The sequence below is a fragment of the Stenella coeruleoalba genome, assembly GCF_951394435.1.
Source record: "Stenella coeruleoalba genome assembly, chromosome: 19".
NCBI lineage: Eukaryota > Metazoa > Chordata > Mammalia > Artiodactyla > Delphinidae > Stenella > Stenella coeruleoalba.
In genome coordinates this window covers 29,657,258-29,681,062 of record NC_137165.1, presented here as the reverse complement: position 1 = coordinate 29,681,062, position 23,805 = coordinate 29,657,258, and the positions used below count along the sequence as shown (strand labels likewise).

General features: G+C 46.9%; 1 protein-coding gene across 1 annotated transcript in view; it reads left to right on the top strand.

Annotated features, from left to right (window-relative positions):
- LOC307177410 (uncharacterized protein C17orf67 homolog) overlaps window positions 1–22,432 on the top strand; it is a gene marked incomplete at its 5' end in the record, with an annotated part of 34,801 nt that extends 12,369 nt beyond the window's left edge. The window contains 2 exons of the mRNA XM_079904508.1: window positions 19,510–19,647; window positions 21,817–22,432. Of these exons, the coding sequence (XP_079760634.1) occupies window positions 19,510–19,626 (117 nt within the window). The 3' untranslated portion in view covers window positions 19,627–19,647; window positions 21,817–22,432. The remainder of the gene's footprint in view (window positions 1–19,509; window positions 19,648–21,816) is intronic.
- Window positions 22,433–23,805: the final 1,373 nt, after the last annotated feature.

Below are 23,805 nucleotides of genomic sequence, written 5' to 3'. Positions count from 1 at the left end.
GCCTCAGGCCAGTTCGGGCCTGGCTTGTCTCTCCCTCCCATGACGGAAATGCTGACATTCCTGGTATTTTTACCCCACTCAGGTGAAGGTAAGTAGCAGGGACCCAGGCAGAGTCAGCGTGTCTGTGAAGCCGTGTCTGTGGCCAAGGCTGGTCTCCCACCTGTGCCCACATCAGTCGGGCCGCATGCTCACCCTCTGTTCATTGCATCTCTGTGTTGAGGCCCAGAGGATCTGCAGCAGCACTGGCCTTTGCTCCCTGCGGAATCGTGTGGGTAGTTGGATTAGTTCACTTAGAAGTCTCTCAGTATGATGTCGGGTCGCACAGCGGTGAGGAGTACTGGCTGTGGGCAGACTGTCCCGGTTTGAATCTCCCCATTTTCAAACTATGTAACTTTGAAGAAGTCTCCTCACATTTCTGTACCTCAGTACTCTCGACTATGAAAAGGGGGTAAACAATATTATTACTTATATTTCTATAATATTATTATCATAAGAGCATGAAACAACTACTTTATGAGAATAAAATAAGGTAATTCATAGTAAGGCACTTAACATAGTACTCAGCAAGCAGTGACAGCTCCTTTGAGTATTCAGCACCAGGGACGGGGTGGGGCCGAGGCTGCAGACAGTCACCTGGGTGTCTGCTCAGAGTTGGTGGCAGACACAGAAGAGTCAGCAAATCACTGTTTCACAGAACGGCTTAGAAACGAGCAAGCGATTCAGGCTGTTGGGGTGGACGTGGCTTTGTTCTCTTTGGTAGGAGAAGTCAGAGGTGGCTGGAATCTCCACACACAGGTGGAAGGGGTCTGGGAGGTGGGCCGGCGCGAGAGCAGCAGGGCTTCGGGTACGTTGGACTTTACCTTGGGTTCAGTAGAGGACAATCAAAGCATGTCTCGAATGGGGGAGTGCACAGTCGGGTTTTAGACAGATGGTTTGAGATGCATTTAGAAGAGGCCCAGCATTGAAGTCTGAGCACACCAGGGCTCAGAGGTGGGCAGAGACAGAGGATCCCGAGGGGATGAGAAGGAACGTGAGGGGATATTGGGGGAAACCAAGCCTCCAGCACGGGGGATGAGGGTTGGGAAGGGGTGGGGTGGATGGTGAGGGAGCCAGTGGGGAGCAGGATGCCTGGCCCGAGGGTCCTGGGGAACTCCAACTGGCTCTTTGCTCCTTTGGGGTGATGTCTGGAGGGGCCGTTCCAGAGGCTCTTCCCTGGGGGCCCTGGAGGCTGTGGGAGGCTGGTTCAAGGGGCTCTGAGGCAGCAGGCCCCCTCCAGGTGCTCAGTAGACAGGCTCTGCTCAGCCCCAGCGTTGGCTGGGTGTTTTCTCTGCTGGCATCTGGCCCTGGCGGTCCTGAGCTCTGGTTGTGGAAGGGCGGCCTGGGCAGGGACTGGGGGTGGTTTAGGCATCAGGCAGCACGTGGGTGTGGGTGTTACGGCTCCGCCTCCGCCCCCAGCGTCCTTCCTCCCCCCATGCTAGCTACACACCGTGCTACACTTTATCCCCAAACGCTGCTTGGGGTGGTCCTTCCCTGCCCAGAACTTCCATGAGCTCCTTCTCTCTCATTTCCCTCTTCCTGGCTCCTGGTCATCACCTGCCTTCACCTGTGACAACCCTCTGCTTGCCTCTGGCGTTGCTCCTTTACTGAATATCTGGCTTTTTGGGTTTTGTTGGTTTTGGTCATCTTTTATAGGCTTGACCACCACTGACTCGTCTTAGCTGCCTTGAACCTGCCTGATCTAGTTTCTGTGATTCTCTCTAGACTCACCCACCATTTCCCACCCATCCCGTGTATGGTACAGTCCTGTATGTCTGTCACAAAGACACTGACCTGTGTCCAGAATCCTCAGCCACTCAGTCAAGTTTGGAAAAATGCCTGTGTGACCTACAGTTGAAATGTGAACATAAATATGCAATAAGTTGTTTGGCAGCTAGCCTATACCTGTAGTTCTCATCCAGGGGTGATTTTGCTCCCCCGCCCCAGGGACATCTGGCAATGTCTGGAGACATTTTTGGTTGTCACAACTGGTGGGAGGAGGGTTTGCTATTGGCATCTAATGGGTTAGGGCCAGGGATGCTGCTAGACAATGCACAGGGCAGCTCCCACAACAAAAATGATCTGGCCTGGAATGTAATTGTGTCGGGGGTGAGGAACACTGGCTATGATGATGGACAGTCTCTTTCTCTTTTACTGCGTGTGTCACTCTGTGTGTCTCTCGCACTGTCATACATCCACCCACACGCAGTACTGGCTGAACCAACACATAGTTTCTGGAATCCCATTTTTCTTAGGAGCATGTTTCTTAACCTTGGCCACATGCTGGAACCAAATGGGGAGGTTAAGAATCTGATGTCTGGGTTCCCCACACAGACGGGTGCCCTGCGGTGTGTCCTAGGCATTGGGGAGGGGGATGAGAGCCCCCTAGGTGGCATCAATGTGCAACCGAAGCTGAGAACCAGTGGGCCAAGCCTTCTGGGGGAGACCCGCCATGGGTAACAGCAGCTCCCGTGGTCCGGTTGGGAATGCATTTAGCTGAATGTTGAAATGAGGGTCTGGAGAGTAGATGGGATACTTGTTCAGATGCAGGTCAGAGAGACAGAGTGAGAGGGTCAGGTGGTCGATCAGAGAGCACTCCTTGCTGACCAAGATGGGCACTTAATTATACTTCACCTCGACCGTGCCAGGCCGAGCACCAGGCACTGAGGACATAGACTAGACATTCTCCGTTCGTTTGAGATGCTGTGTGCACTGCATGGGGACGGATGAGCCAGAGCATCCGGCCTGTTTCCAGCTCTCTAACAAGGTCATCTGGTGCACGGGGTCTGAGGACAGGGCCTTCAAGCTCCAACCGGAAGGAGGAGAGAGGCTGGTCAGGCTTCTTGGAGGAGGCGCCACGGAGCTGAGGCTGGAAGGATGCGGAGTTTACAGGCAGTGCAGCGGTGGGCGAGGTGGGAAGAGAGTTCCCCCTCAGTGTGATTCCAGGCGGTGTTCGGCACAAACTCGTTGTGGACTTTGGGCTTTAGAATGAGGATGAGTCCTTTCCTTTTTTTTCCTTACAGAGAAAACCCAGTTTTCTCTGTAAAATGCAGAGTTTGGCCCAGAGTCTGACTAGAAGGTTCATCCCAGGTCTCATATAGAATATGAGGGTCTGGATAGAGCTTCCGGACGACCAGGTTCTTGGTGCCAGTCAGCAACTGGTAGGAAGAGCCCTGGCAGCCGGCTGTGGACTTGGTGAGGGCCAGAGGGGTTTATCTGGAGGCCCTGGAGGGGCTCATGTGGGCATTTTTCTCAAACACCAGGGCCTCCCGGCCTCCTGCACTTGCTGTCTGACCTGGTTCCCCCTTGTGGCTTGTTGTTGACTTTTCCTTTTAAGGGATTTACTGAGAGCAAGATGAATAATACGAATCACCTGTTATATAAAAAGAAGCAATTCACCCCCTTTTAAAAAAATTACAGTATTTTGTATTGAAGTACAGTTGATTTACAATGTTGTGTTAATTGCTGCTGTACAGCAAAGTGACGCATTTATATATATATAACGCATTTATATATATATATATATATATATATATATTCTCTTTCATATTCTTTTCCATTATGGTTTATCACAGGATATTGAATGTAGTTCCCTGTGCTGTACAGTAGGACCCTGTTTCGATTCACCCCTTTTATCTGAGCGGCTGACAGATGTCACAGCCATCCCAGCCTGCATCACTGCTGAATGAAGCATTGGACGCAGTGACCCCACGTTTATCAGCAGGTCACCAGGAGGCCATGAGGTGGGACCTCTGGCCAAGGGAACCACCCTTCCCTGCTCTTTACCTCTTGCCGAGACCACCTTCTACCCTCCTTCTTTCTCTGTGCAAACCATCTGCTTGCATATCCCTTTGCTAGAGATGGACACACCGTCCTGTGTGTGCAGGATGGTACATATTGCATGTATGTGTGGATTGTGTGTGAGTGTGTGTGAACGTTTGTGTATGACTGTGCGTGTATGAGGATATATATGTATGTGAGGGGGTGTGTGTGAGGATATGTATGTGTGTATGTGACTGTACATGTGTGAGGGGGTGTGTGCATGTGTATGTGAGCGTTTGTGTATGGGTGTGTGTATGATTCTGTGTGTGCATGTGTGTTTTGGAACAGGCCTTGCAGGATAATTTTTTCAGAAGCTCTGGATTCCAGTTTCCTGTCTTTTGACCTTCACCTGAGTGTCTGGGATTTATGGCATGATGGGTGATGGGCACAGAAGGTCCTCTCGGGGCCAGGTTGGAAGGACCTGGAGTCATAGTGGAGTGGACTTTCGTTCTGTACTCGGTGGGAGCCACCAAGGGATTTGAAGTGGGGGATGATGGGATTAGGGCTGGCGTGCTGGAGCCGTTTAGAGGCTCAGGACACAGCCTCTTGGACGCTGGCCTTCAGTTACCATTATACGTGGGACATGGGAGATTACATTGTTGGACGTGTTATCGTACCTCCTTCCCATGGCAGCCTGGAGACAGACAGGTGGACTGGGACGGATGAGCAGAGGTAGTGATCTCTGGGAATGTGTGTGCCCTCGGGAGCTGAGCTCTGAGACTCACTCAGAATTACCGAGAGATGACCGGGTGCGTTATTTCATTTCGCTTCTCCCCTCTGAGGGACTGAGCGGAAGAAAACCCTTTCAGAGAGGGGAGAGGCCATTGACGAGAGTAAATGGATGGTGCTTTGGGAGGGTATTAAGCATTCAAAATGAAAGCACATGCGAAGATTTGCAGTAGTCTCTCCTCGGGAGTATCTATAAAACAATGTTATATTCTTGACACTTGGCTTTAATATTGGCAGATGTTGGCTTCTGTGGGATGATAGGTGTTTTGGAAACAGGTTCAGACAAGCTATGCCCACACATGCAAACGACTGGACCCTTTTGACAGCTTGTATCCTCATGGCAACAACCGTTCTTTTTTGCCTGTGTGGTGGATAATGCATTGAAAAGATCGCTGGTGTGCCTTGCCTTGTGGGGAGGGCTGGCTTCCACCCCAGAGGAGTGGGAACACCTTGCTGGCATCCTTGATGGAGAAAGGTAGGGCCTCAGTGAGGATGGGGGGAGAGAGGAAGAGGAGACCCGGCTCCGGGGAAGAAAGCAGGAGGGGTTCTGAGTGCATGGAGGCAGCTGGGGAGGAAGAGGATGAAAGGCCCCGAGCTGGGGGATGTGAACACGGGTCAGAGAGAGGGGGCAGGTGGGGAGGTAGAGAGGGCCCAGACCTGACAGATTCCCTGTGGCAGGAAATAGCTAACACATCTATTTTATGGCAACTCCTTGACATTGGGTTAGAACTTGTTCTCAGCTCTGTGCGGTGATTACCCTCTGAAGCCTCCAAACCGTAGGAAAAGTCTGCTGTGCACAGCAACCTTGTGTTAGTGGTTCTTTGGGGGAATGACAGATGGCAGGTGTGTGCTGAAGGGGGGCTGACGAAAGAGGGAGGTAATCGCTCAGATCTGGACGCTGCAGTGGTGGAGAAACACGAGTCCCAGATCTTCAGAGATTTTGGGGAATTGGGTTCTAGATGTCACAGGAGTGGGATGGGCACTCCAGGAAGCCTGGGATTCACGTGGGGACACCCCATCTGGAGACATCTGGGTTTCAGCTGAATTCATTTGCTACTCTAGGACTTAGGACTTCAGTTTGTGAAGACATCATGTTAGAAGAGCTTGTAACAAAGCCTCAAGATCCTAATGGAGGAAAAACAATCTGAGAATCTGATGAGGACAGGGCTGTGTGAAAAGAAGGGCTGGACTTGTGGTTAGAGGGAAGAAGCTAGAAAAAAGAATCCTGAGCTTTCCCTGGAATGTGTCCTCAGTCATGACTGTGCTTCTGTTGATTTTCAGGGATTAGGGCTGAACTCTTGCAACTCAAAAAGTGGTCCCCAGCCAGGCAGCTGGGCTTCACTTGGGAGCCCAGAGCCTCAGGCTCCTCCCCACACCTGAAGGCGGATCTGGGCCACAAGGCTGGATGACCGAGGTGCACATTTAAGTTTAAGAAGTGCTGTCCTAGAGAAATGGCTCTTAGCCTCTGCTCCCGGCATCCTGGGGACTGGGAACCAGCCTGCGCTTGTTTTGTTTTGACACAAGGATCCCTCTTCCTTCCTCTGGGCTCTCTGCTCTGTGGATTCCTGTTTTCCAGGACCCCTGGCTCCTGGTTTCTCCTCCTGCTTTGTGGTTTTTGCTGCTCAGTTTCCTTTGCTGGGTTCTTAGCCCTTGACGGTCCTTTAAATGTCAGAGCATCCCAGGGCTCTGCTCTCTGCCTTTTTTAGTCCCCGAGCTTAAATATCACCTCTATGCTGATGGCCACACACTCCTATCTGTAGCCTGGACTCTGTCTGTGAGCTCCCTCACGCAACTGTCCACTTGGCTGTTTGCACTGGAATATTTAACCAGCATCTCAGACTTAACAGCCTCAAGAGGAATTCCAGATTGTGGCCTTACACCAGCTCTGCCCTTGCCTTCCACGGTGGGGTAAGGTGGGCCACCTCCTCCTAGTTGCATGGGCCCCAAATCCAGAATCTGCCCACTTCTCACCCTCCCCTGCCACCACCCGAGTCCCTAGAGTGGACTGAGCAATACTCTCTTACCCTGCCTCCCTCTTCCTCTCTAGATCCCTCTGCATCTGTTCTCAGCAGAGCAGCAATAGTCAGTTCTTAAAAACGTAAACCGGATCCCATCTTTCTCCTGCTCAAAACCTTCCAATGACCTCCTGCCTTACTCCAAACAAATCCATGGTCCTATAGTGGCCTACTAGGCCCTAGAGGTCTGTCTGCTCCCTCTGCTCCCTCCTTGGCCTCTACCTGCATCTCATCCCTGCCCCCCACCCCTGCCACCGTTCCAGCCATGCTGGCCTCCTCATTGCGCCTTGAATGTGTCAGGCTTGCTTGTCCCTTCATTGATGTAGTTCAGGCTATGTGGAAAGCAGTGTTGCGTTTATTCTGTAACTTGCTTTTATTCACTCAGTAATACATCTTGTTCTAGCTCATTTTAAATTGAAGCCTAGGGTAAATGTATGATGCTATGATCTGAATGTTTGTGTCCCCCCAGACCCCAAATTCATATGTTGAAATCTTAACTCGCAAGTGATGGTATTAAGGGATGGGGCCTTTGGGAGGTACTTAGGTCATGAGGGCTCTGCTCTCGTGGATTGTAAATGGGATTAGCACCCTTATAGAAGAGACCCCCCCAAAGCTCCCTAGTCCCACCAGCCACGTGAAGATATAACGAGAAGTCTGTGACCTGAAGGAGAGCCCTCACCCACCCGTACTGGTACCCTGATCTTGGACTTCCACCTCCTGAGCTGTGAGAAATAAACTTCTGCTGTTTATAAGCTGCCCGGTTTGTGGTATTTCAGGTTATAGCAGCCCGAATGGACTGAGACATATTACAACTTATTTATTTAGCCCTTCCTGGAACAATGGCCATTTTACTTATTTCCAGTGATGAAGATCCTTGTACACATGTGTGTTTTGCCGAGTTCAGCGATAAGAAATGAAATTTCTGAGTCAGAGGGTTTATGTCCTTCCAGGTGAAATGGGTACTGCCAACTTGCCAAACTGACTTACCAGCTCCCACCAGTAGTGTGTATAAGAATACCTGGGTCCCTGTACTCTTGTCAGCACTTGATATTATGAAAGTTTTGTGTGTACAGCTTTCAAAATGGAAAGAAATCCTATCTACTCTTCTATCTGCACATGTATATGGAGACATGTTGCCAAACAATAATGACATTATTTTCTCCATGATAAAATTTGGGACAAATTTATACTTTTTATTTTCATGCTTTTTGCTATTACTTAGTATATTAGTTTCTTAAGGCTGCCATGACAAAGTACCACAAACTGGATTGCTTGAAACAATAGAAATCTATTTATTTATTGATCTGTCTATTAATTAATTAGTTAATTTATTTTTAATGGTCGTGCCGGGCAGTGTGTGGGATCTTAGTTTCCCCACCAGGGATCGAACCTGCACCTGCTTCAGTGGAAGTGCAGAGTCTTAACTACTGGACCACCAAGGAGGTCCAACAATAGAAATTTATTCTCTCTCAGTTTGGGAGGCTAGAAGTTTGAAATCAAGGAGCTGGCAAGGTTGATTCCTTCTGGGAGCTTGGAGGGAGAATCTGTCCCATGCTTCTCTCCTAGCTTCTGGTGGTTGCTGGCAATCTTTGGCATTTCTTCACTTGTAGCTACATTACTCCAATCTCTGCATCTGTCTTTACATGGCCTTCTTCCCTGTGTGTCCCTGTGTCCAAATTTCCTTCTTCTAAGGATACTAGTCTTTGGCTTTAGGGCCTACCCTACTCCAGTATGACCTTGTTTCCAAATAAGACCACATTCACAGGATTCAGGTGGACATGAAATTTTGGGGGACATTATTCAATTCAGGACATTCAGTTTTTTATTTTTAATAAGTGTATGTGTAGTTTTCACCAAAAACAACACAGGAGAGCATTTAAGAGTGGGGCAGCAGAGTGTTGAGTCTGAATCCCAGCTCACCACTTACTGGCTATCACATCCTGGCCGGGTTGCTTAAACTCTGTAAGTCTCAGTTTTCTTATCTATAAAATGGGATATGATAATCAAACCTACCTCAGAGACTTATTGTGAGAGAAAGCATGCAAAGCACAGTGCCTGAGTGATGACATTGGCTCTCATTCTTCTTGTTTTTTACAAAGCAGCAGCTGAATAAATACTTTTTAAAATATAACAAAACAAAAACCTCTTTGGCTCCTCACTGCTTATAAGATAAGGGCCAAGTATCTTGGCCTGGGAGACAGACCAGCCCTAAGCCACCATTGTGTCCCATTTCCTGCCACTCGTCCAAGGCCATTTATGCTCCAACCACCTGGAACTTCTCATTGTTTTTAAAAATAAACCATCCTCTCCCTGGTCTCAGCATCCTTTCACAAATGATTCCCTTTGCCTGCAGAGCTATTCTCCATTATTTATGCCTGGTACCCTCTTCTTCATTCTCAATGTCACTTTTTCTATCTCCCCTGAGTTGGTCCTGCCCTCCTAGTACTCACTCACAAAACAATACTATATATAGGTACGTCTATATGTATGTAAATTTCTAGAAAAAGGTCTAGAAATATGATCAGTTGACTCTTAATTGTGTCATCTCATTCAGGAGGTTAAGATTGCAGGTACTGATCTAGGGAACTTTATATTTGATGTTTAAACTTTAAACAGTAACAATATGTTCATGTGTTACTTGTGTAATTACAAATAAAAATTTAAGCCATTCATATTTATTATACAAAACTTGGAAACCAAGAAAGGGTCAAAAGAAGAAAAAAAAAATCTGTTGTAGTCTTACTCCCTCTCCCCAAAGACAGCATTGCCATTTTTGATGTATTTCTTTTTAGTCTTTTTGTGTGTATTTTTAAAAAGTATAATCACACTCTACAATTTTGTATCTTGGTTTTTCTCTTAATATTATAACATACACATTTCCTCATATTACTAGAAACTCTTTATAACCATAATGATAGTGAATTACCCTCTTTTGTTAGTTAGATCATTTCCACTATTTTTCTAAATTTAATTTTTATTTTATGTTGGGGTATATTTGATTTACAGTGTTGTGTTAGTTTCAGGTGTATAGCAAAGTGATTCAGTTATACATATATCCATTCTTTTTCAGATTCTTTTCCCATATAGGTTATTACAGAAGAGTAGAGTTCCCTGTGCTATACAGTAGGTACTTGTTGGTTATCTTTTTTTTTTTTTTTTTTTTCGGTACACGGGCCTCTCACTGTTGTGGCCTCTCCCATTGCGGAGCACAGGCTCCAGATGCACAGGCTCAGCGGCCAAGGCTCACGGGCCCAGCCGCTCCGCGGCATCTGGGATCTTCCCGGACTGGGGCACGAACCCGTGTCCCCTGCATCGGCAGGCGGACCCTCAACCACTGCGCCACCATGGAAGCCCGGTTATCTATTTTATATATAGTAGTGTGTATATATGTTAATTCCAAACTCCTAATTTATCCTTCCCCCCACCTTTCCCCTTTGGTAACCATAAGTTTGTTTTCAAAGTCTGGGAGTCTGTTTCTGTTTTGTAAATAAATTCATTTGTATCATCTTATGAGATTTCCACATATAAGTGATATCATATAATATTTGTCTTTGACTTACTTCACTTAGTATGATAATCTCTAGGTCCATCCATGTTGCTGCAAATGACATTATTTCATTCTTTTTTTATGGCTGAGTAATATTCCATTCTATATATGTACCACATCTTTATCCATTCCTCTGTCAATGGACATTTAGGCTGCTTCCATGTCTTGGCTATTGTAAATAGTGCTGCAATGAACATTGGGGTGCATGTATCTTTTCGACTTATGGTTTTCACCAGAAATATGCCCAGGAGTGGGATTGCTGGATCATATGGTAGCTCTATTTTTAGTTTTTTAAGGAACCTCCATACTGTTCTCCATAGTGGTTGTACCAATTTACATTCCAACTTACGATGTAGGAAGGTTCCCTTTCCCACTATTTTTTCTATTATAAACAGCACTCTAAAATTTTGTTCTTAAAGTGCTTTTAATATTTTGAATTATTTGCTAGGGATATGTTCCCAGAAAATAAATTATTGGATCCAAGGATATGAATACAGTATTTTTGAACCTTTTAGTATATATTACCACATTGCTTTCTAAAAGTTTTAAAAAATAATTTATGTCTTGTCATCCAAGAGAACGTTTCAGTAGAGGTTTTAAGGTAAAGATAATGGGAGCATGATATAATATCTTAAATTGGATTAGAGTTGGCCATTTCTGGGGCAGAGTGGATGCAGTAAGGGAGGATTAGGGACGTGTGGGTGTCTGTGTGGACACCTTGGTGCCCCTTATTGGCATTAGAAACCTAGGAGAAGAAGCAGGTTGTCTGGAATGATGGTGTGTTTGAAGTTCTTCTCTGACAGCACCTGCCTTTGTACTTGTTTCTTCTGCTCTTGTCTACCTGGTTAACTCTTACTCATTTGTAGAGATTCACCTGAAATGATGCCTGTTTTGAGAGGCCCTCCTGATGCCCCTACCCTCCCACCATGAATTAGAGCATCCCTCTGGCCTAGCACTCACAGCACAAAATTGCTATTTCTGACTTAAAAAAAAAATCTCTCTCCTACTAGACTGCTCTAAACTGCTTGAGCAGATGGACTGTTTGTTTCACTTCTGGGTCCCCAGCACCAAGCACAGAATTTGACATTTACTAAATGCTCATTATACTTGTTTCCATTCCTTTCTTTGCTTCTCTCCAGGGGAGAAATTTTGTAGGACATTACTCTACCATAGAACCTGGAGGTTATTTCAAAGAAATCTTCTATTGCCTCACTTAAATTCATTAAATTTCTCTTAGTCGTCCCAAATTTTAGGGAAAAAATTATTGCCAACTGCTGGGGTGAACCATGGAAATTCTCTAAAAAAGATGACATCCGAGCTAAAATTATGTCCTTTGTGATTGTATTCGTAAGCACTTGTGTGCCCTGGGAATATGCTTTCCATTTTGGCCTGTGTTCCTTTAAGGAATGTTCTTGTGGGGCAAGTATAAATCATATTAGCTTTATTGTAAATAGTCTTTGTGAAATATGCTTTCATTTTTAGTCCCTTGACAAATGTATGTAGTAACTCCGTTACCCTTTTGTTCCCTGTGATCTCCAAGACCAGTTCAGAGCGACTGAGATACAAATTGTGCACATCACTGATTTGCCCTCTTTCAGGGCTAAGCCTTCTAAGTGGCCCAGAGCAGTTAAGTTCTGAGCCACCCTTCTGCCTATATGATCATCTTGCTTTTACTAATGAGCAAAATAATTCATCCAGATGTCGATGGACCTTTAATTTCATGCAAATGTCACGGGAAGGATTTTGCCTTCTTGGAAAAAGATCCCACCTTGATCGATTAACTGTCTACTTTATGATTCTCAGCTTGGATCAGGTTCCAGTGGGTATTTACTTTCATTATCACACCTCTCCTGTGCCATCATAAAGGACCCCCTGCAATTTCTGCTCTAAATCTTGAGAAATTATTTACTTAAATCATTCCAGTTGGCATTGGACACGAAATGCAGATATTAGTTTTTGTTTTGCTTTAATTTTTTTCCCCTTGAAAAAAGGAATCTAAAAAAAAAATGAAAACTTATTTTTCATCTACCCCTTCTTTCGTGATCCAGGAACATTTGAGATTACCATTAATGCTGGATCATTTCTAACTTAGCCAACACAATTGTTGAATTTGTGGTTTTCAGCAGATTTGCAGTTTGGCTTTTCATCTTTGACTAATGATTGCTTTTAGGCCTTTGTGGCTTATTCATTTCCCTAACATTTTAAATAAATAGTGAAATGTCATGGAAACCAGGGCTTGTTTCTTTCTCTCTCTATGTGTGCATCTGTTTTGGTTGTTTCTCTTCAACAGTGATTTCAGCCTCTATTTAGGGGTGTGAAATACATGTTACTCTTTGATGCTTTTTATGTACATTTGGCCTGGGCCATTATAATGAGCAGATTGACGCAGATGCCCAGGAGCCTCCCAAGGAGGATTTAGTAAGATTATGGAGAAAGAAGAGTCATTTCATTTATTCATCACTTGTTTGTACATTTCTCCTGTGAGTTTTATTGAGGCCCTACTATATGCCAAGCACTAAACCGTATACTAGGTATTCCTTGGACACTCTCGTCAAAAAGCCAGTTGGGTATTTGGCTGAGACGGACAGGGATTAAATGAATAAGGATGCCAATGAGCATATAATTATAAGTGGTGTATAGATGCTGTTTATCAGTGGTGACATTCTTTCTATCACCACCAATCTCATTGGAAACGTCTTTAACTATTGGGAAGCTGTCAGGTTCATGATCACAAATATAAGTTTTCCAGAGTTCTAATTTCCCCTTGAAAGCTCAAGTTTTATCATTTTGTAACAAAATGATATTTCCAGTTTCCCTGGAAATGATAAGCTCACTTCATTCACTTTTGGGAATATGTCTGCCAAACACACGCATAAAACACACCTACTTCAACTCTTGATGCCAACAGTCCCCCAGGTGCTTTTCCTTGAGAAAATCACTGTACTTTGTCGTGCAGCAGAAGTGCTGCGTGCATGCGGTCATTTTCTACGGCTTCACCAGGGCATGCTTCCGTGAAACTGGCATTTTGAGAATGTTTTATTTGTATTTACTTTAACTGCGACTGTGTGATGAAGGATATGTCGACCACTAGGTCAGTTGGGTGCTACTGCCTTGACTCCTGCCGAGGCGTCAATTTCACCCACCAATGCACACAGTGAGAAGGCAAATGTCTTAGTATTACTCGAAAAATAGTTTTGACATCATGGACCCCCCGAGGGGAGCACAGACCATGCTTTGAGGACCACAGCTATTTTTTCATTCAACAAACATTTATTGAAAGTTTCCTGTGGACCAGTTCCTGGGAGAGATGCTCCATCTACAACCTCAAGGCATGCTCACATCTTCCACATCTAATAGTAACCAAAGTTAACTGAGGAGGGCTTAATAAAGAGACTTTTTACAAAGGTGTGGCAAGATGAAGGTGAACTACCAAGAAATGATAAAGGATGCAGGGCTAAGACTCCTGAGGCATGAGGGCGGAAGGGAAGAGTGTGGTTCCCAGACCCGGAACGGCAGCCCTCTAGGAGCTGGGTCTTCAGGGGAGGGATGCAGCTAACCTGCCGAGACTCCTCGGGGAGGTTGCAGGGGAGTACATACCCTCGCCTCTCCCCTCCTACCTCTAGTCCGCTGCTGGCGCCTCCTATACGCCAAACCCAACCGGAAACCCCAGGACAAAAGACTCTGTGGTTGCAGTTCATCTAGGTCAGTCTCTTAGTGCCTTCCTGTTCCTCCCGATGACTATTCTTCTGGCCAAAGATTCCTCAGACAGGGAAGACAGGGCAGGGTTCAGCCCCAGACTCACAAACGTGTCCAGCAAGCTGCTGGGGAATCCTTGTTGGATCCCATAAGCAGCCCTCCCAGCATCCAGCCCTTCCCCAGCTGCCCCGGAGACTCCACGCCCAGGACACAGGGTGCATTTTGAAGAGTTAAATGAAAACAACGATAATCAAAACAATTTTAAACTGCATGAGTCCTGGGGGAAAGAAAAAACATTTCAGGAAAATTGGACACCTCCTAATTCATTCCTTTGCACAGTCATTAAATTGAAAAAAAAAGTTATATTTAAAATAGGATGTAGACTTCCTAGGGGTTATTCTTGAAACTTAAGAACTCAAAGTTCTAGACTGGACCGTCTGTTAAAGCTTCATTAATGCCAAAGGAGGGTTTTCATGACTTAGGATTTTTATATCTATACATGCCAAAATAGTCTTACATTACCACATGTGACTACTCTCGCCCAAGGTGAAACGCCACTTCTCTGGTTAATGGCCTGCAGCTTTGGGTTACCCGTATGTGTTTATGTGGACTGTTCCATGCACACTTTGCAATGATTCCCATCCCATAATCTCAGCACCAAGGCTTATTTCAGGGCAATATCGACAACATACATCCTACAAATTAAAAGTCTTTTTTTTTTTATCTCTTCTGTGGGGGAAACATAAAGTTCACATGCCAATATGTGAGCCAAGACACATGACACCTCCACTAAAAAATCTGATGTGGCCCAATTAAGTCCCTACTGTCAGAATGTGGTCACTGCTAAACAGAGTAACCAGGGCTATGCCAGGAGAAGTCCAGAGAGCTATGGGGTCACCGGGAACCTGAGAAGGCTGCCTGGAGGAAGAAGCATCTAAGCTGAGGGCTGAAAAGTCAGATAGGAGTGAGACAGGAAAAAGAGAAGGCACAGGGGTGTGCCAGGCAGAGAAAATAGCATGAGATTAGAGAGCAGAGCGAGGGTAGCCAATCCAGGGACAGACGGAGTGCAAAGGGTTGATGGTGGGAGAAGAGGAAATGGGTGAGGCTGGGCCATCGGGAGCCCCACAAAACATTGAAGGCACTGGAATTTCTCCTGAGCCCAGTGGAAGCCATTCAGGTATTTTAAGTGAGGAAACAACATGGGTAGATTTAAAAAAATGTCACTTTGCAACAGGATAAAGAGATAGACAAACAAAACAAAACAAACAACAAGGATTTTTCACTCTCTTCTTTATAACTTTTTATTGTTACATAGTTTCAAAACAGTAATATGTATCACTGTTGTGATAAAAAAACCAATAAAACCATTTTCATTTTTCATGTTTTAAAAACCTACCCTGGGGCTTCCCTGGTGGCGCAGTGGTTGAGAGTCCGCCTGCCCATGCAGGGGACACGGGTTCGTGCCCCGGTCCAGGAAGATCCCACATGCAGCGGAGCGGCTGGGCCCGTGAGCCATGGCCGCTGAGCCTGCGCGTCCGGAGCCTGTGCTCCGCAACGGGAGAGGCCACAACAGTGAGAGGTCCGCGTACCGCAACAAAAAACAAAACAAACAAACAAACAAAAAACCTACCCTGGCAAAAGACCTGAACAGATACTTCACCAAAGAAGAACACGGATCACAAACAAGCATATGAAAAGCTGCTCCATATCATATGTCATCAGGGAAATGCAATTTAAATCAGCAATGAGATACCACTACACACCTATTGGAATGGCCCAAATCCGGAACACTGACATGATCAAATACTGGCGAGGATGTGGAGCAACAGGAACTCGCATTCACTGCTGGTGGGAATGCAAAATGGTACAGCCACTTTCAAAGAGAGCCTGACAATTTCTTAGAAAACTAAGCGTCCTCTTACCATATGACCCAGCAATCATGCTCCTTAGTATTTACCCAAATGAGTTGAAAACTTATGTTCAACACAACAACCTGCACACAGACGTTTATAGCAGCTTTATTCATTATTACCAAAACTTGGAAGCAACCAAGATGCCCTTCAGTAGGTAAATGGATAGATAAACTGTTGTGCATCCAGACAGTGGAATATTATTTAGCACTAAAAAGAAGTGAGCTATCAAGCCATGAAAAGACGTGGAAGAAACTTAAATGCATATTACTAAGTGAAAGAAACTGATCTGAAAAGGCTACATACAGTATAATTCCAATGATATGATATTCTGGAAAAGGCAAACCTCTGGAGACAGTAAAAGGATCAGTCATTGCAAGAGTTAGAGGGGAGGAAGGGATGAATACGCAGCACACAGAGGATTGTAAGGCAGTGAAAATACTCTGTATGATACTATAATGATGGATACGTTATACATTTGTCCAAACGCATAGAATATGCAACACCAAGAGCGACCCCAATGTAAACTATAGCCTTTGGGTGATGACGCTGTGTCAACATAGGTTCATCTCTTGTAACAAACGCACCACTCTGGGGCGAGATGTTGATAATGGGGGAGATTATGTGTTTGTGGGGACAGGGGGTATACGGGAAATTGCTGTACTTTCTGCTCCATTTTGCTGTGAACCTAAAAGTGCTCTGAAAAATAAAGTCTATTAAAAAGAAAAAAGGAAAAAATACCCACCCTGGCTGTGGGGTGGAATGTAGAGGAAGGAGGTAAGACGAGAGACAGGGAGAACCCTGCAGATGCAGTGGCAGGGATCTAGCAGGAGGGTGGGGACTGAGACTGGGCAGGGGCAGTGGGGATGGGGAGATGGGATCCAAGAGCATCCACGGGATTTAGGGGTTGCTTGGCTGGTGGGGGTGGAGAGTGGGGAAGAGGTGGGAGCCCAGGAGCAGGCTGGAACTCTGCTTTACCAGCCATGTGGGGTCACGGCCAGACGCGTGGAGAACTACTGCTGGTGGTCTGGGCGATGCCCATGGACCACTTCTCTGTTTGCAGCAGGGGATGGAGAGGCAAGGTATGGAGGGAAAGAAGAGAATTTGTAAGTGATTAAGACAAGAGAAGTAACACTTCACTCTTATTTAAGAAGCATCCTATTGATTTATCATTTTTCTGGTGTATCATTTATATGGGATAATGCAATGAGAAACAACACACAGAAAACTCACAGCCTGAACTGGCTTTGTTGAAAATCAAGCCACTTTGGGAAGAGAAGGTTTACCCTGAACCTGGAAGTGACACTCCTGTTGATCGAGGGCAGAGCAAGAGCAAACTGAGGAAGAGGAGGGGGAGAGACAATAACTGCATGCAAAGGAACAATCGCCCCTCCTCCAGCCGGATCAGTGTGTTCAGTGGTCGATGATCAATGGATGCACAGCCCAAGAAGCCGGCTCCTTTGCAGCAAACATCAGTAACAGCTATCATTTACGCTCTTTACTTGCTTCTAAGGGCGACAGCACACCCCTCATACGCCATCATCCTGGTACAGCTGCTGGTTTTCTCCACCCTGTCCCCCATCCATCCTCCACCTGGCTCTGCCCGGCTCTGGAAGTGGACCCCTAGAAACTGCATCGCCTGGATCCCTGGCCGGCTGGCTTCTGCGTGGGCTTGGCAGGAGATGGAGGGCAAGAGGAGAGAGAGGATGGGGTATTTGTCTCCTGCTCTTCCCCTGCTTTACAGAGGCTGAGCCCTTGCCCTGGGCCCTGCAGGTCTAGGCATGGCCATGGGGTTTTTCTCTATTGCTAGTCCCTGGTACTGGAATGCGCTTCGGTGGTTTACACAGCCTGTTTACACGGCTGTGAATGGTTCCTTCATTAAAGTTCCATTAGGGGAACCATCTGAAGGAGAAATTGTGGTTCTAGAGAAGCTCAGAGACCAACAACGCTTTGTTGTCAGTGACAACCATGGACCAGGGCAGGAGGGGGCCCTCTCTGCCGTTGTGAAGAGTGGCAGGAGGTGGTAGATCCCACGAGGAGGTGTCCTCACTTGCTGGTTACAGTGACATTATCCAGAGCCACAGACCAAGCCCAAGGGGTAGTTGATCATCACCTCTTCCCTCCTTGCAGGAAGGCAGTGCTGGCGAAGGCCTCTGAAGAGCCGTGGCCCTTTCAGGGCTGCATTTGGGCAGATCAGTCTGTTGGGTTGGAGCAGAAATGGTGGGGGGTGTGGGACGTGGTGTGGGCGGAACGGGAGGTAGAGTGACGGATGGAGGGGTGAGGAAGCTGGGACAGCCTGGGTGGCAACGGTGGAGACCCGACCTGCAGAAGTGGCAGAGATGGAGGGAGTCATCTGAGAACTCTCCTGGAGACAGGCTCAGAGTCCTCACACTCAGTCTCAGGATGAGTTGAGGGAGACACGATGGTCCACGTCTGGCTCGGGTTCCTGAGTCGATGGAGAGGCTGGTCACGGAGCTGGGCAGCACCGGACAATCAGCTGCTCTCTGTTGTGGACACACCAACACTTAGAGCCAGTTACATTTCATAGACATGGAATCATACAACACGTGGTCCTTTGTGACTGGCCTCTTTCACGTAACAATGTTTTCGAGGTTCATCCGGGTTGTAGCATGCATCGTTCCTCGCAATGGCCATGTAGTATTCCCCTTGTGTGGGGACACATTACATTCTTCATCCATTCATCTGCTGATGGGCGTTTGGGTTGTTTCCGCTTCTTGGCTGTGATGAGTAGTGCTGCTGTGAGCAGCTGTGTACACGTTTCTGTGTGAACATATGCTTTCACTTCTCTTGTATACACAATTGTGGGGTCAAATGTTGACTCTGTTTAGCATCTTAAGGAGCTGCCAGGCTGTTTTTACAAAATGCCCCTTATCCCTAGTAACTTTATTTTGGCTTTAAGGTTTATTCTGTTTGATAATAGTATAGCAACTCCAGCTTTCTCACAGTTATCCCTTGCCTTTTAAAAAAGACGATTTTATCACAAATGTGTGCGGCCATAAATAAATAAATATATTATTTAGTTATGCATGTTTTGAGCTTTATTAAAATGGTGTCGCACTGTAAACACTGTCTTCCTGGACTTGCTCTTTCCACTCATTATGCTATTTCTAAGACTCATCTATGTTGTTGTATGTAGCTATAATTCACTTTTTCATTGCTGTATAATATTCCACGTTGTGACCCTACCATAATTTATTTATCCATCCTCCTGTCAATGGATATTTAACATGTTTCCAGATGTTTCCAGAATTTTGCTACTACAAACTTATTGCTGCTGTGAACATTCGTATCTGCTCTGGTTCTCGAAGTGGCCAGCAGCATTCTCAGCTGGGAACTTGTTAGAAATGCAGATTCTGGAGCCCTAACCCAGACTCACTGAATCAGAAGCTCTGAAGGTGGGCCCCCAGCAGTCTGTAGGTTTTAACAAGTCTTCTGGGTGATTCTGATGCCTGATGAAATTTGAGAATCATTGCTCGAGGATATAAACAAGAGTGAAATTTCTGGATTGCAGGCAACCGATTGTTTTCCAAAGTGGTTGTTCCATGTAACTCTCTATCAGCAGTGTCTGTGAGTTCCCATGGATACACACCCTCGCCGCACTTAGGGTTGGTGGCGGTTTCTCCTGCCTGGCTGTGCTGCCCTGTCTCAGAACCACAGCTGTACCCCGAACATGGGCAGCTCGACCATCAGCCGTGAATAAAAGCTTCTCTTCGATGTGGGTTTGTTTTGCCAGGAGTACATGCACCATCTGCTCCGCCTGGAACGCCGTGCTGAGGAGCAGTTCCTGGAGCACTGGCTGAACCCCCACTGCAAGCCCCACTGCGACAGGAACATGGTCCATCCTGTGTAAGCAGCTCGGGACCAGCCCCCGGTACGTTCCTTCTCCCTGGCCTTCTGTTTCAGGGAGATGGCGGTGGGCAGTGCAGGCATGGCTCGGGGGTCTTCGAGAGCATGGTGTTAGGGGAACCAGCAGGTGAGCTGGTTATGGGTTGGAGAACGGGAAGTGCAAGGCAGGAGAGGTCGGTGGGAGCCAGGTTGAGAGGACCACTGGGGACGCGCACGGGGGCCTGACACCTGCTGAGTCACCAAGAGATCCCAAGTACGGGAAGGATGTGACCCTATTTGCCATCCAGAAAGGGTCCCTCTGGGATACAAATCTGGAGAGACATGGCTTGCTGAGACTTGGGTCTCTCCAGGTGGCGTCAGCATCCATGGGCTTGACTGGTGACATCCATCACAACGGTCACCATTGTCACCAGGATCAGCAACTTCTTTACTGCCTCCCCACAGCCTTCCAGACTGGGGCTCTGCCCAGCCTGTGTCCCATCTTCCCTCTTCTTCTGGCTTTGCCCTTTCAGTCCCCCTGACCTGCATGGTTCAGCACTCCCAGCACAGCCCACCTCTGTACCTCTGTTCCTGCGAGAGGCTGTTTGCTGCTCCACTCACAGTGTGTCTGTGTCCATCTCCTCGTCCCCTTTCCAATTCTTGCTAGATTACATAACTAAATCCCTTCAGAGGTTAAGCCTAGTGAGTCTCATTCCTCCTCTGTGATTTGTATGTATTAAGCAGGACAGGATATAACTGGGTACTTGATCATTTGTTGTTAAGAGAAGTCTTGTTTCCTTGCTGTTTATTTTGTGCTGCTGTGAATTGACACAGGAACACTCCCGTTAGAGGACTGCTCTTTATAATTTTCAGGGTGCTATCGCACAAAATCTCTCATTTGATCCTCTTAACACTCCTGATCATTGCAGGGCGTGTTTTGTTTTTTTTTTTTTTTTTTTGTGGTATGCGGGCCTGTCACTGTCGTGGCCTCTCCTGCTGCGGAGCACAGGCTCCAGACGCGCAGGCTCAGCGGCCATGGCTCACGGGCCCAGCCGCTCCGCGACATGTGGGATCTTCCCGGACTGGGGCACGACTCTCAACCACTGCGCCACCAGGGAAGCCTGCAGGGCGTGTGTTTTAACTCTGTTTTATAGGAGACCTAACTGAGCGTGATTAAGCTACTAAGTCATGCTGGGCAGTAGTTGGTATGTCTGTCTTCTGACAACTCCAAATCCTGCAAGCTTTCCGCGGGCGGTACTGCTGGAACCTGGGTGTGTGTGTGTGTGTGTGTGTGTGTGTGTTGGGGATGGGGGTGGGCACGGTCCTCGTGAGGGGCTTTAACAGACAGTGAGAGGAGCATCTGCTAGGAATGGAACAGGAGTTCTGCTTTTGAGGGCTAGGGGCTGGGTTGACATCGTGCTCTGGTCCCCACTGCCTCTGGATCCCTGTTCTAGGTCAGAGCTTCTCCCACCCCCGGCACCAGGGACCTTTTTCCTCCAGCACCAGAAGCCCGCTCTTGGCTTCTTTCAGAACACAGCACTGCGGAGTACTTAAGAGCTCAGACTCTGGAGTTGGGCAGACTTGGGTTTTGTGCTCTGTGTTCCTGCTCTGTGACTTTGGACAAGTCACCTACCCTCTCTGAGTCTCCATTTCTATATCTGTAAACTGGGGTAGTGATGATATCTACAGAGCCTGGAGCGTAGTGACTGGCTCTGTGAGCAGAGGCACTTGTCACCATGGTGCAGGCCAGGGGAGGGGAGAGGCTTCCGGGACGCTGGTGGTGGTGGGGCGGGGGTTGCTCCTGCCAAACAGAGGCCTCGCTCCAGGCAACATCCATTTCAACCAGGAAAACCAGGCCGTAGTGGCTGGAGGGATGGGTCCACTTGGAACTTGGAGTCAGGTAGCATTCAGATTGTGACTCCATTTCGGAAACGATTCCTAACTTCTGTCTCGGTTTCCTCACCTGTAACACGGAAGAGTTCCTCCCTCATAAAGCTGTTCTGAGCATCAAAAAAGTCAGCGCATGGAAAACAGCGCTGCCCTGGCGCATGCTAGGAAGTGCTCAGGAAATGGCAGCTCGATAACTGTTTCCTCCTCCTCCCCCTCCCCCTTCCCCTCCCCCTTCCCCTCCTCTCCCTCCTCTCTTCCCCCCCCCACTTCTTCTTTTTTATCGACATCATCATCACATTAACATTATTTTCTTGTTCTTTTCCAGCAAGCATTTTGATAAACAGCGGCGCGGATACTATTGAAACAAGATGAGGCTCCTTTCGTTTCTTTTTCAGCTGTGGAATGGGCGTCTTCAGGCTTTGTGAGTCGTGGGCACAGCAGAGGTTGCCTTGGGGACTGATGGCAGATATTTGTGCTGCTTCATTTGACTAACGTGCACAACTCACTAAAACCAATCGTTAAACTCCAAGCCCCCCTCCCTGCCCCGCAATGGCCTTCCTACCACTGTGGCAGGGTGAGCAGAGGGAGAACCTTTCCTGGGGCCGGTGGAGCTGGGGCCTCCAGAACAGGAGAGGGGTTAGCGAGCAAGCCTTGTTCTGCTAAGTGAAGCACACCGCTTGGGGCGGCTGGGGTTTTGGTCATTGCTTTTTTTTTTTTTTTTTCCTCTCCTTTTCTGCTCTAATAAACACTGGTGTTAAGCCTGCTTTCCATGGTTGTCTCTTTTCCTTTCCTACAAGAAGAGAAGCAGAGGTTTTTCTTCCTTGTTTATCTTTGTGACTCCAGGATCAGAAAATTTACTGTTCTTTGAATAGATGAATGGATAAAAATACAAACACCCAGCAATTTTTCACAAGAGCCATCTCTTTTGGTAAAGAGATTCTTTACCTAAGGCCAGCTCTGGACATAGAGCCGTAACTTAGTACCAGCTCTACAGCCTGGTCTTCTAGCCAAGGGGACGTTTCTTGTGGAAAGTGGGTTGCAGCTTCTATATCCTAGTGCCCCTCACCTGCCCACAAACCCCAGAATCAGAGATTGGACTATCAAAGACCAACAAAAGCAGAAATTGGGAGGGCAAGGGAAAGTGGACCAGGTGGTCCTAGGGAGAATGTGATGACATCCTCAAAAAGGATAAGGAGAGATGCTCGTCCGCCCTGGGCTACAGAGGAGGGTCTGTGCCAGGGGAGCCGGGAGGGCTTGTCCACGAGAAAGTTACTGAGCTCTCAACAATGATGATACTAACATTTATTTTATCCCTATTATGGGCTGAATCCTGCACTAAGATTTTTACATACAGCGCCTCATTTGTTCATCACACAGTGGACAAAAAAATGTTGCCTGCCGTTTCAGTAAACAGTGAATGTTGCCGGCCATCAAGCCATCAGCCACTGAACTGCCCTTGGACCGTGGGTGCGTCCTGAGGGGAACTCACGATGGAGAAAAACCGGATACTGACCCTAGATAGTGAAGATGCATATCTAAGGAATACTTTCAATGAGCCCAGACTTGCAACTTCCTAAACATGGAAAAGCACTAAAATCATTAACTTGAGATGTCTGGTTTTTTGTGATTAGCAGTAATCTTTCAATGTTCAGCTACCTGTGTGTTTGCTTTTTTTTTTTCCCCAGCAAAAACTCCTGTGTATAAGGCTCCTCCCTCACCTCTTCAGAGCAGTTCTCAGAGCTATCTGTGAAGCTGTCTCCCAGGCGAGAGTCCTCAGTAAGGTCCCCGAATAAAACTTAAAATATTTAGGCAGTGCGTTTTTCTTCAGTCGACAACACCTACTCTGTGCAGTAGCTGTGGTTATTATTCCCACTTTATAGATGAGAAAACTGAGGTTTACAGAATTTAGGTAGTGTATTAGTTTTCTACCTTGGCTGTAACGAATGACCAGAAACTTAAAACAACACACGTTTATTATCTTACATTCTGGAGGTCAGAAGTCCAACCTGAGTCTCATGGGGCTAAAGTCGGAGTGTCAGCCTCTCTGCAGGCTCTCGGGGTGAATCTGTTTCTTTGCCTTTTCCAGCTTCTAGAGGCTGCCTGCCTCTCTCACATTGTGTCTCCTTTCCTCTGTCTCCAAGGCCAGTAATAATGAGTTGAGTTCTTCTCACACCATATCATTCTGACCAGCCCTCCTACCTTCCTCTTCCACTTTTAAGGACCTTTGTGATTACATTGGGCCCATTCGGATAACCCAGGACAACCTTCCTATCTTAAGGTTAGTTGATTAGTAACCTTGATTCCCCATTGCCAC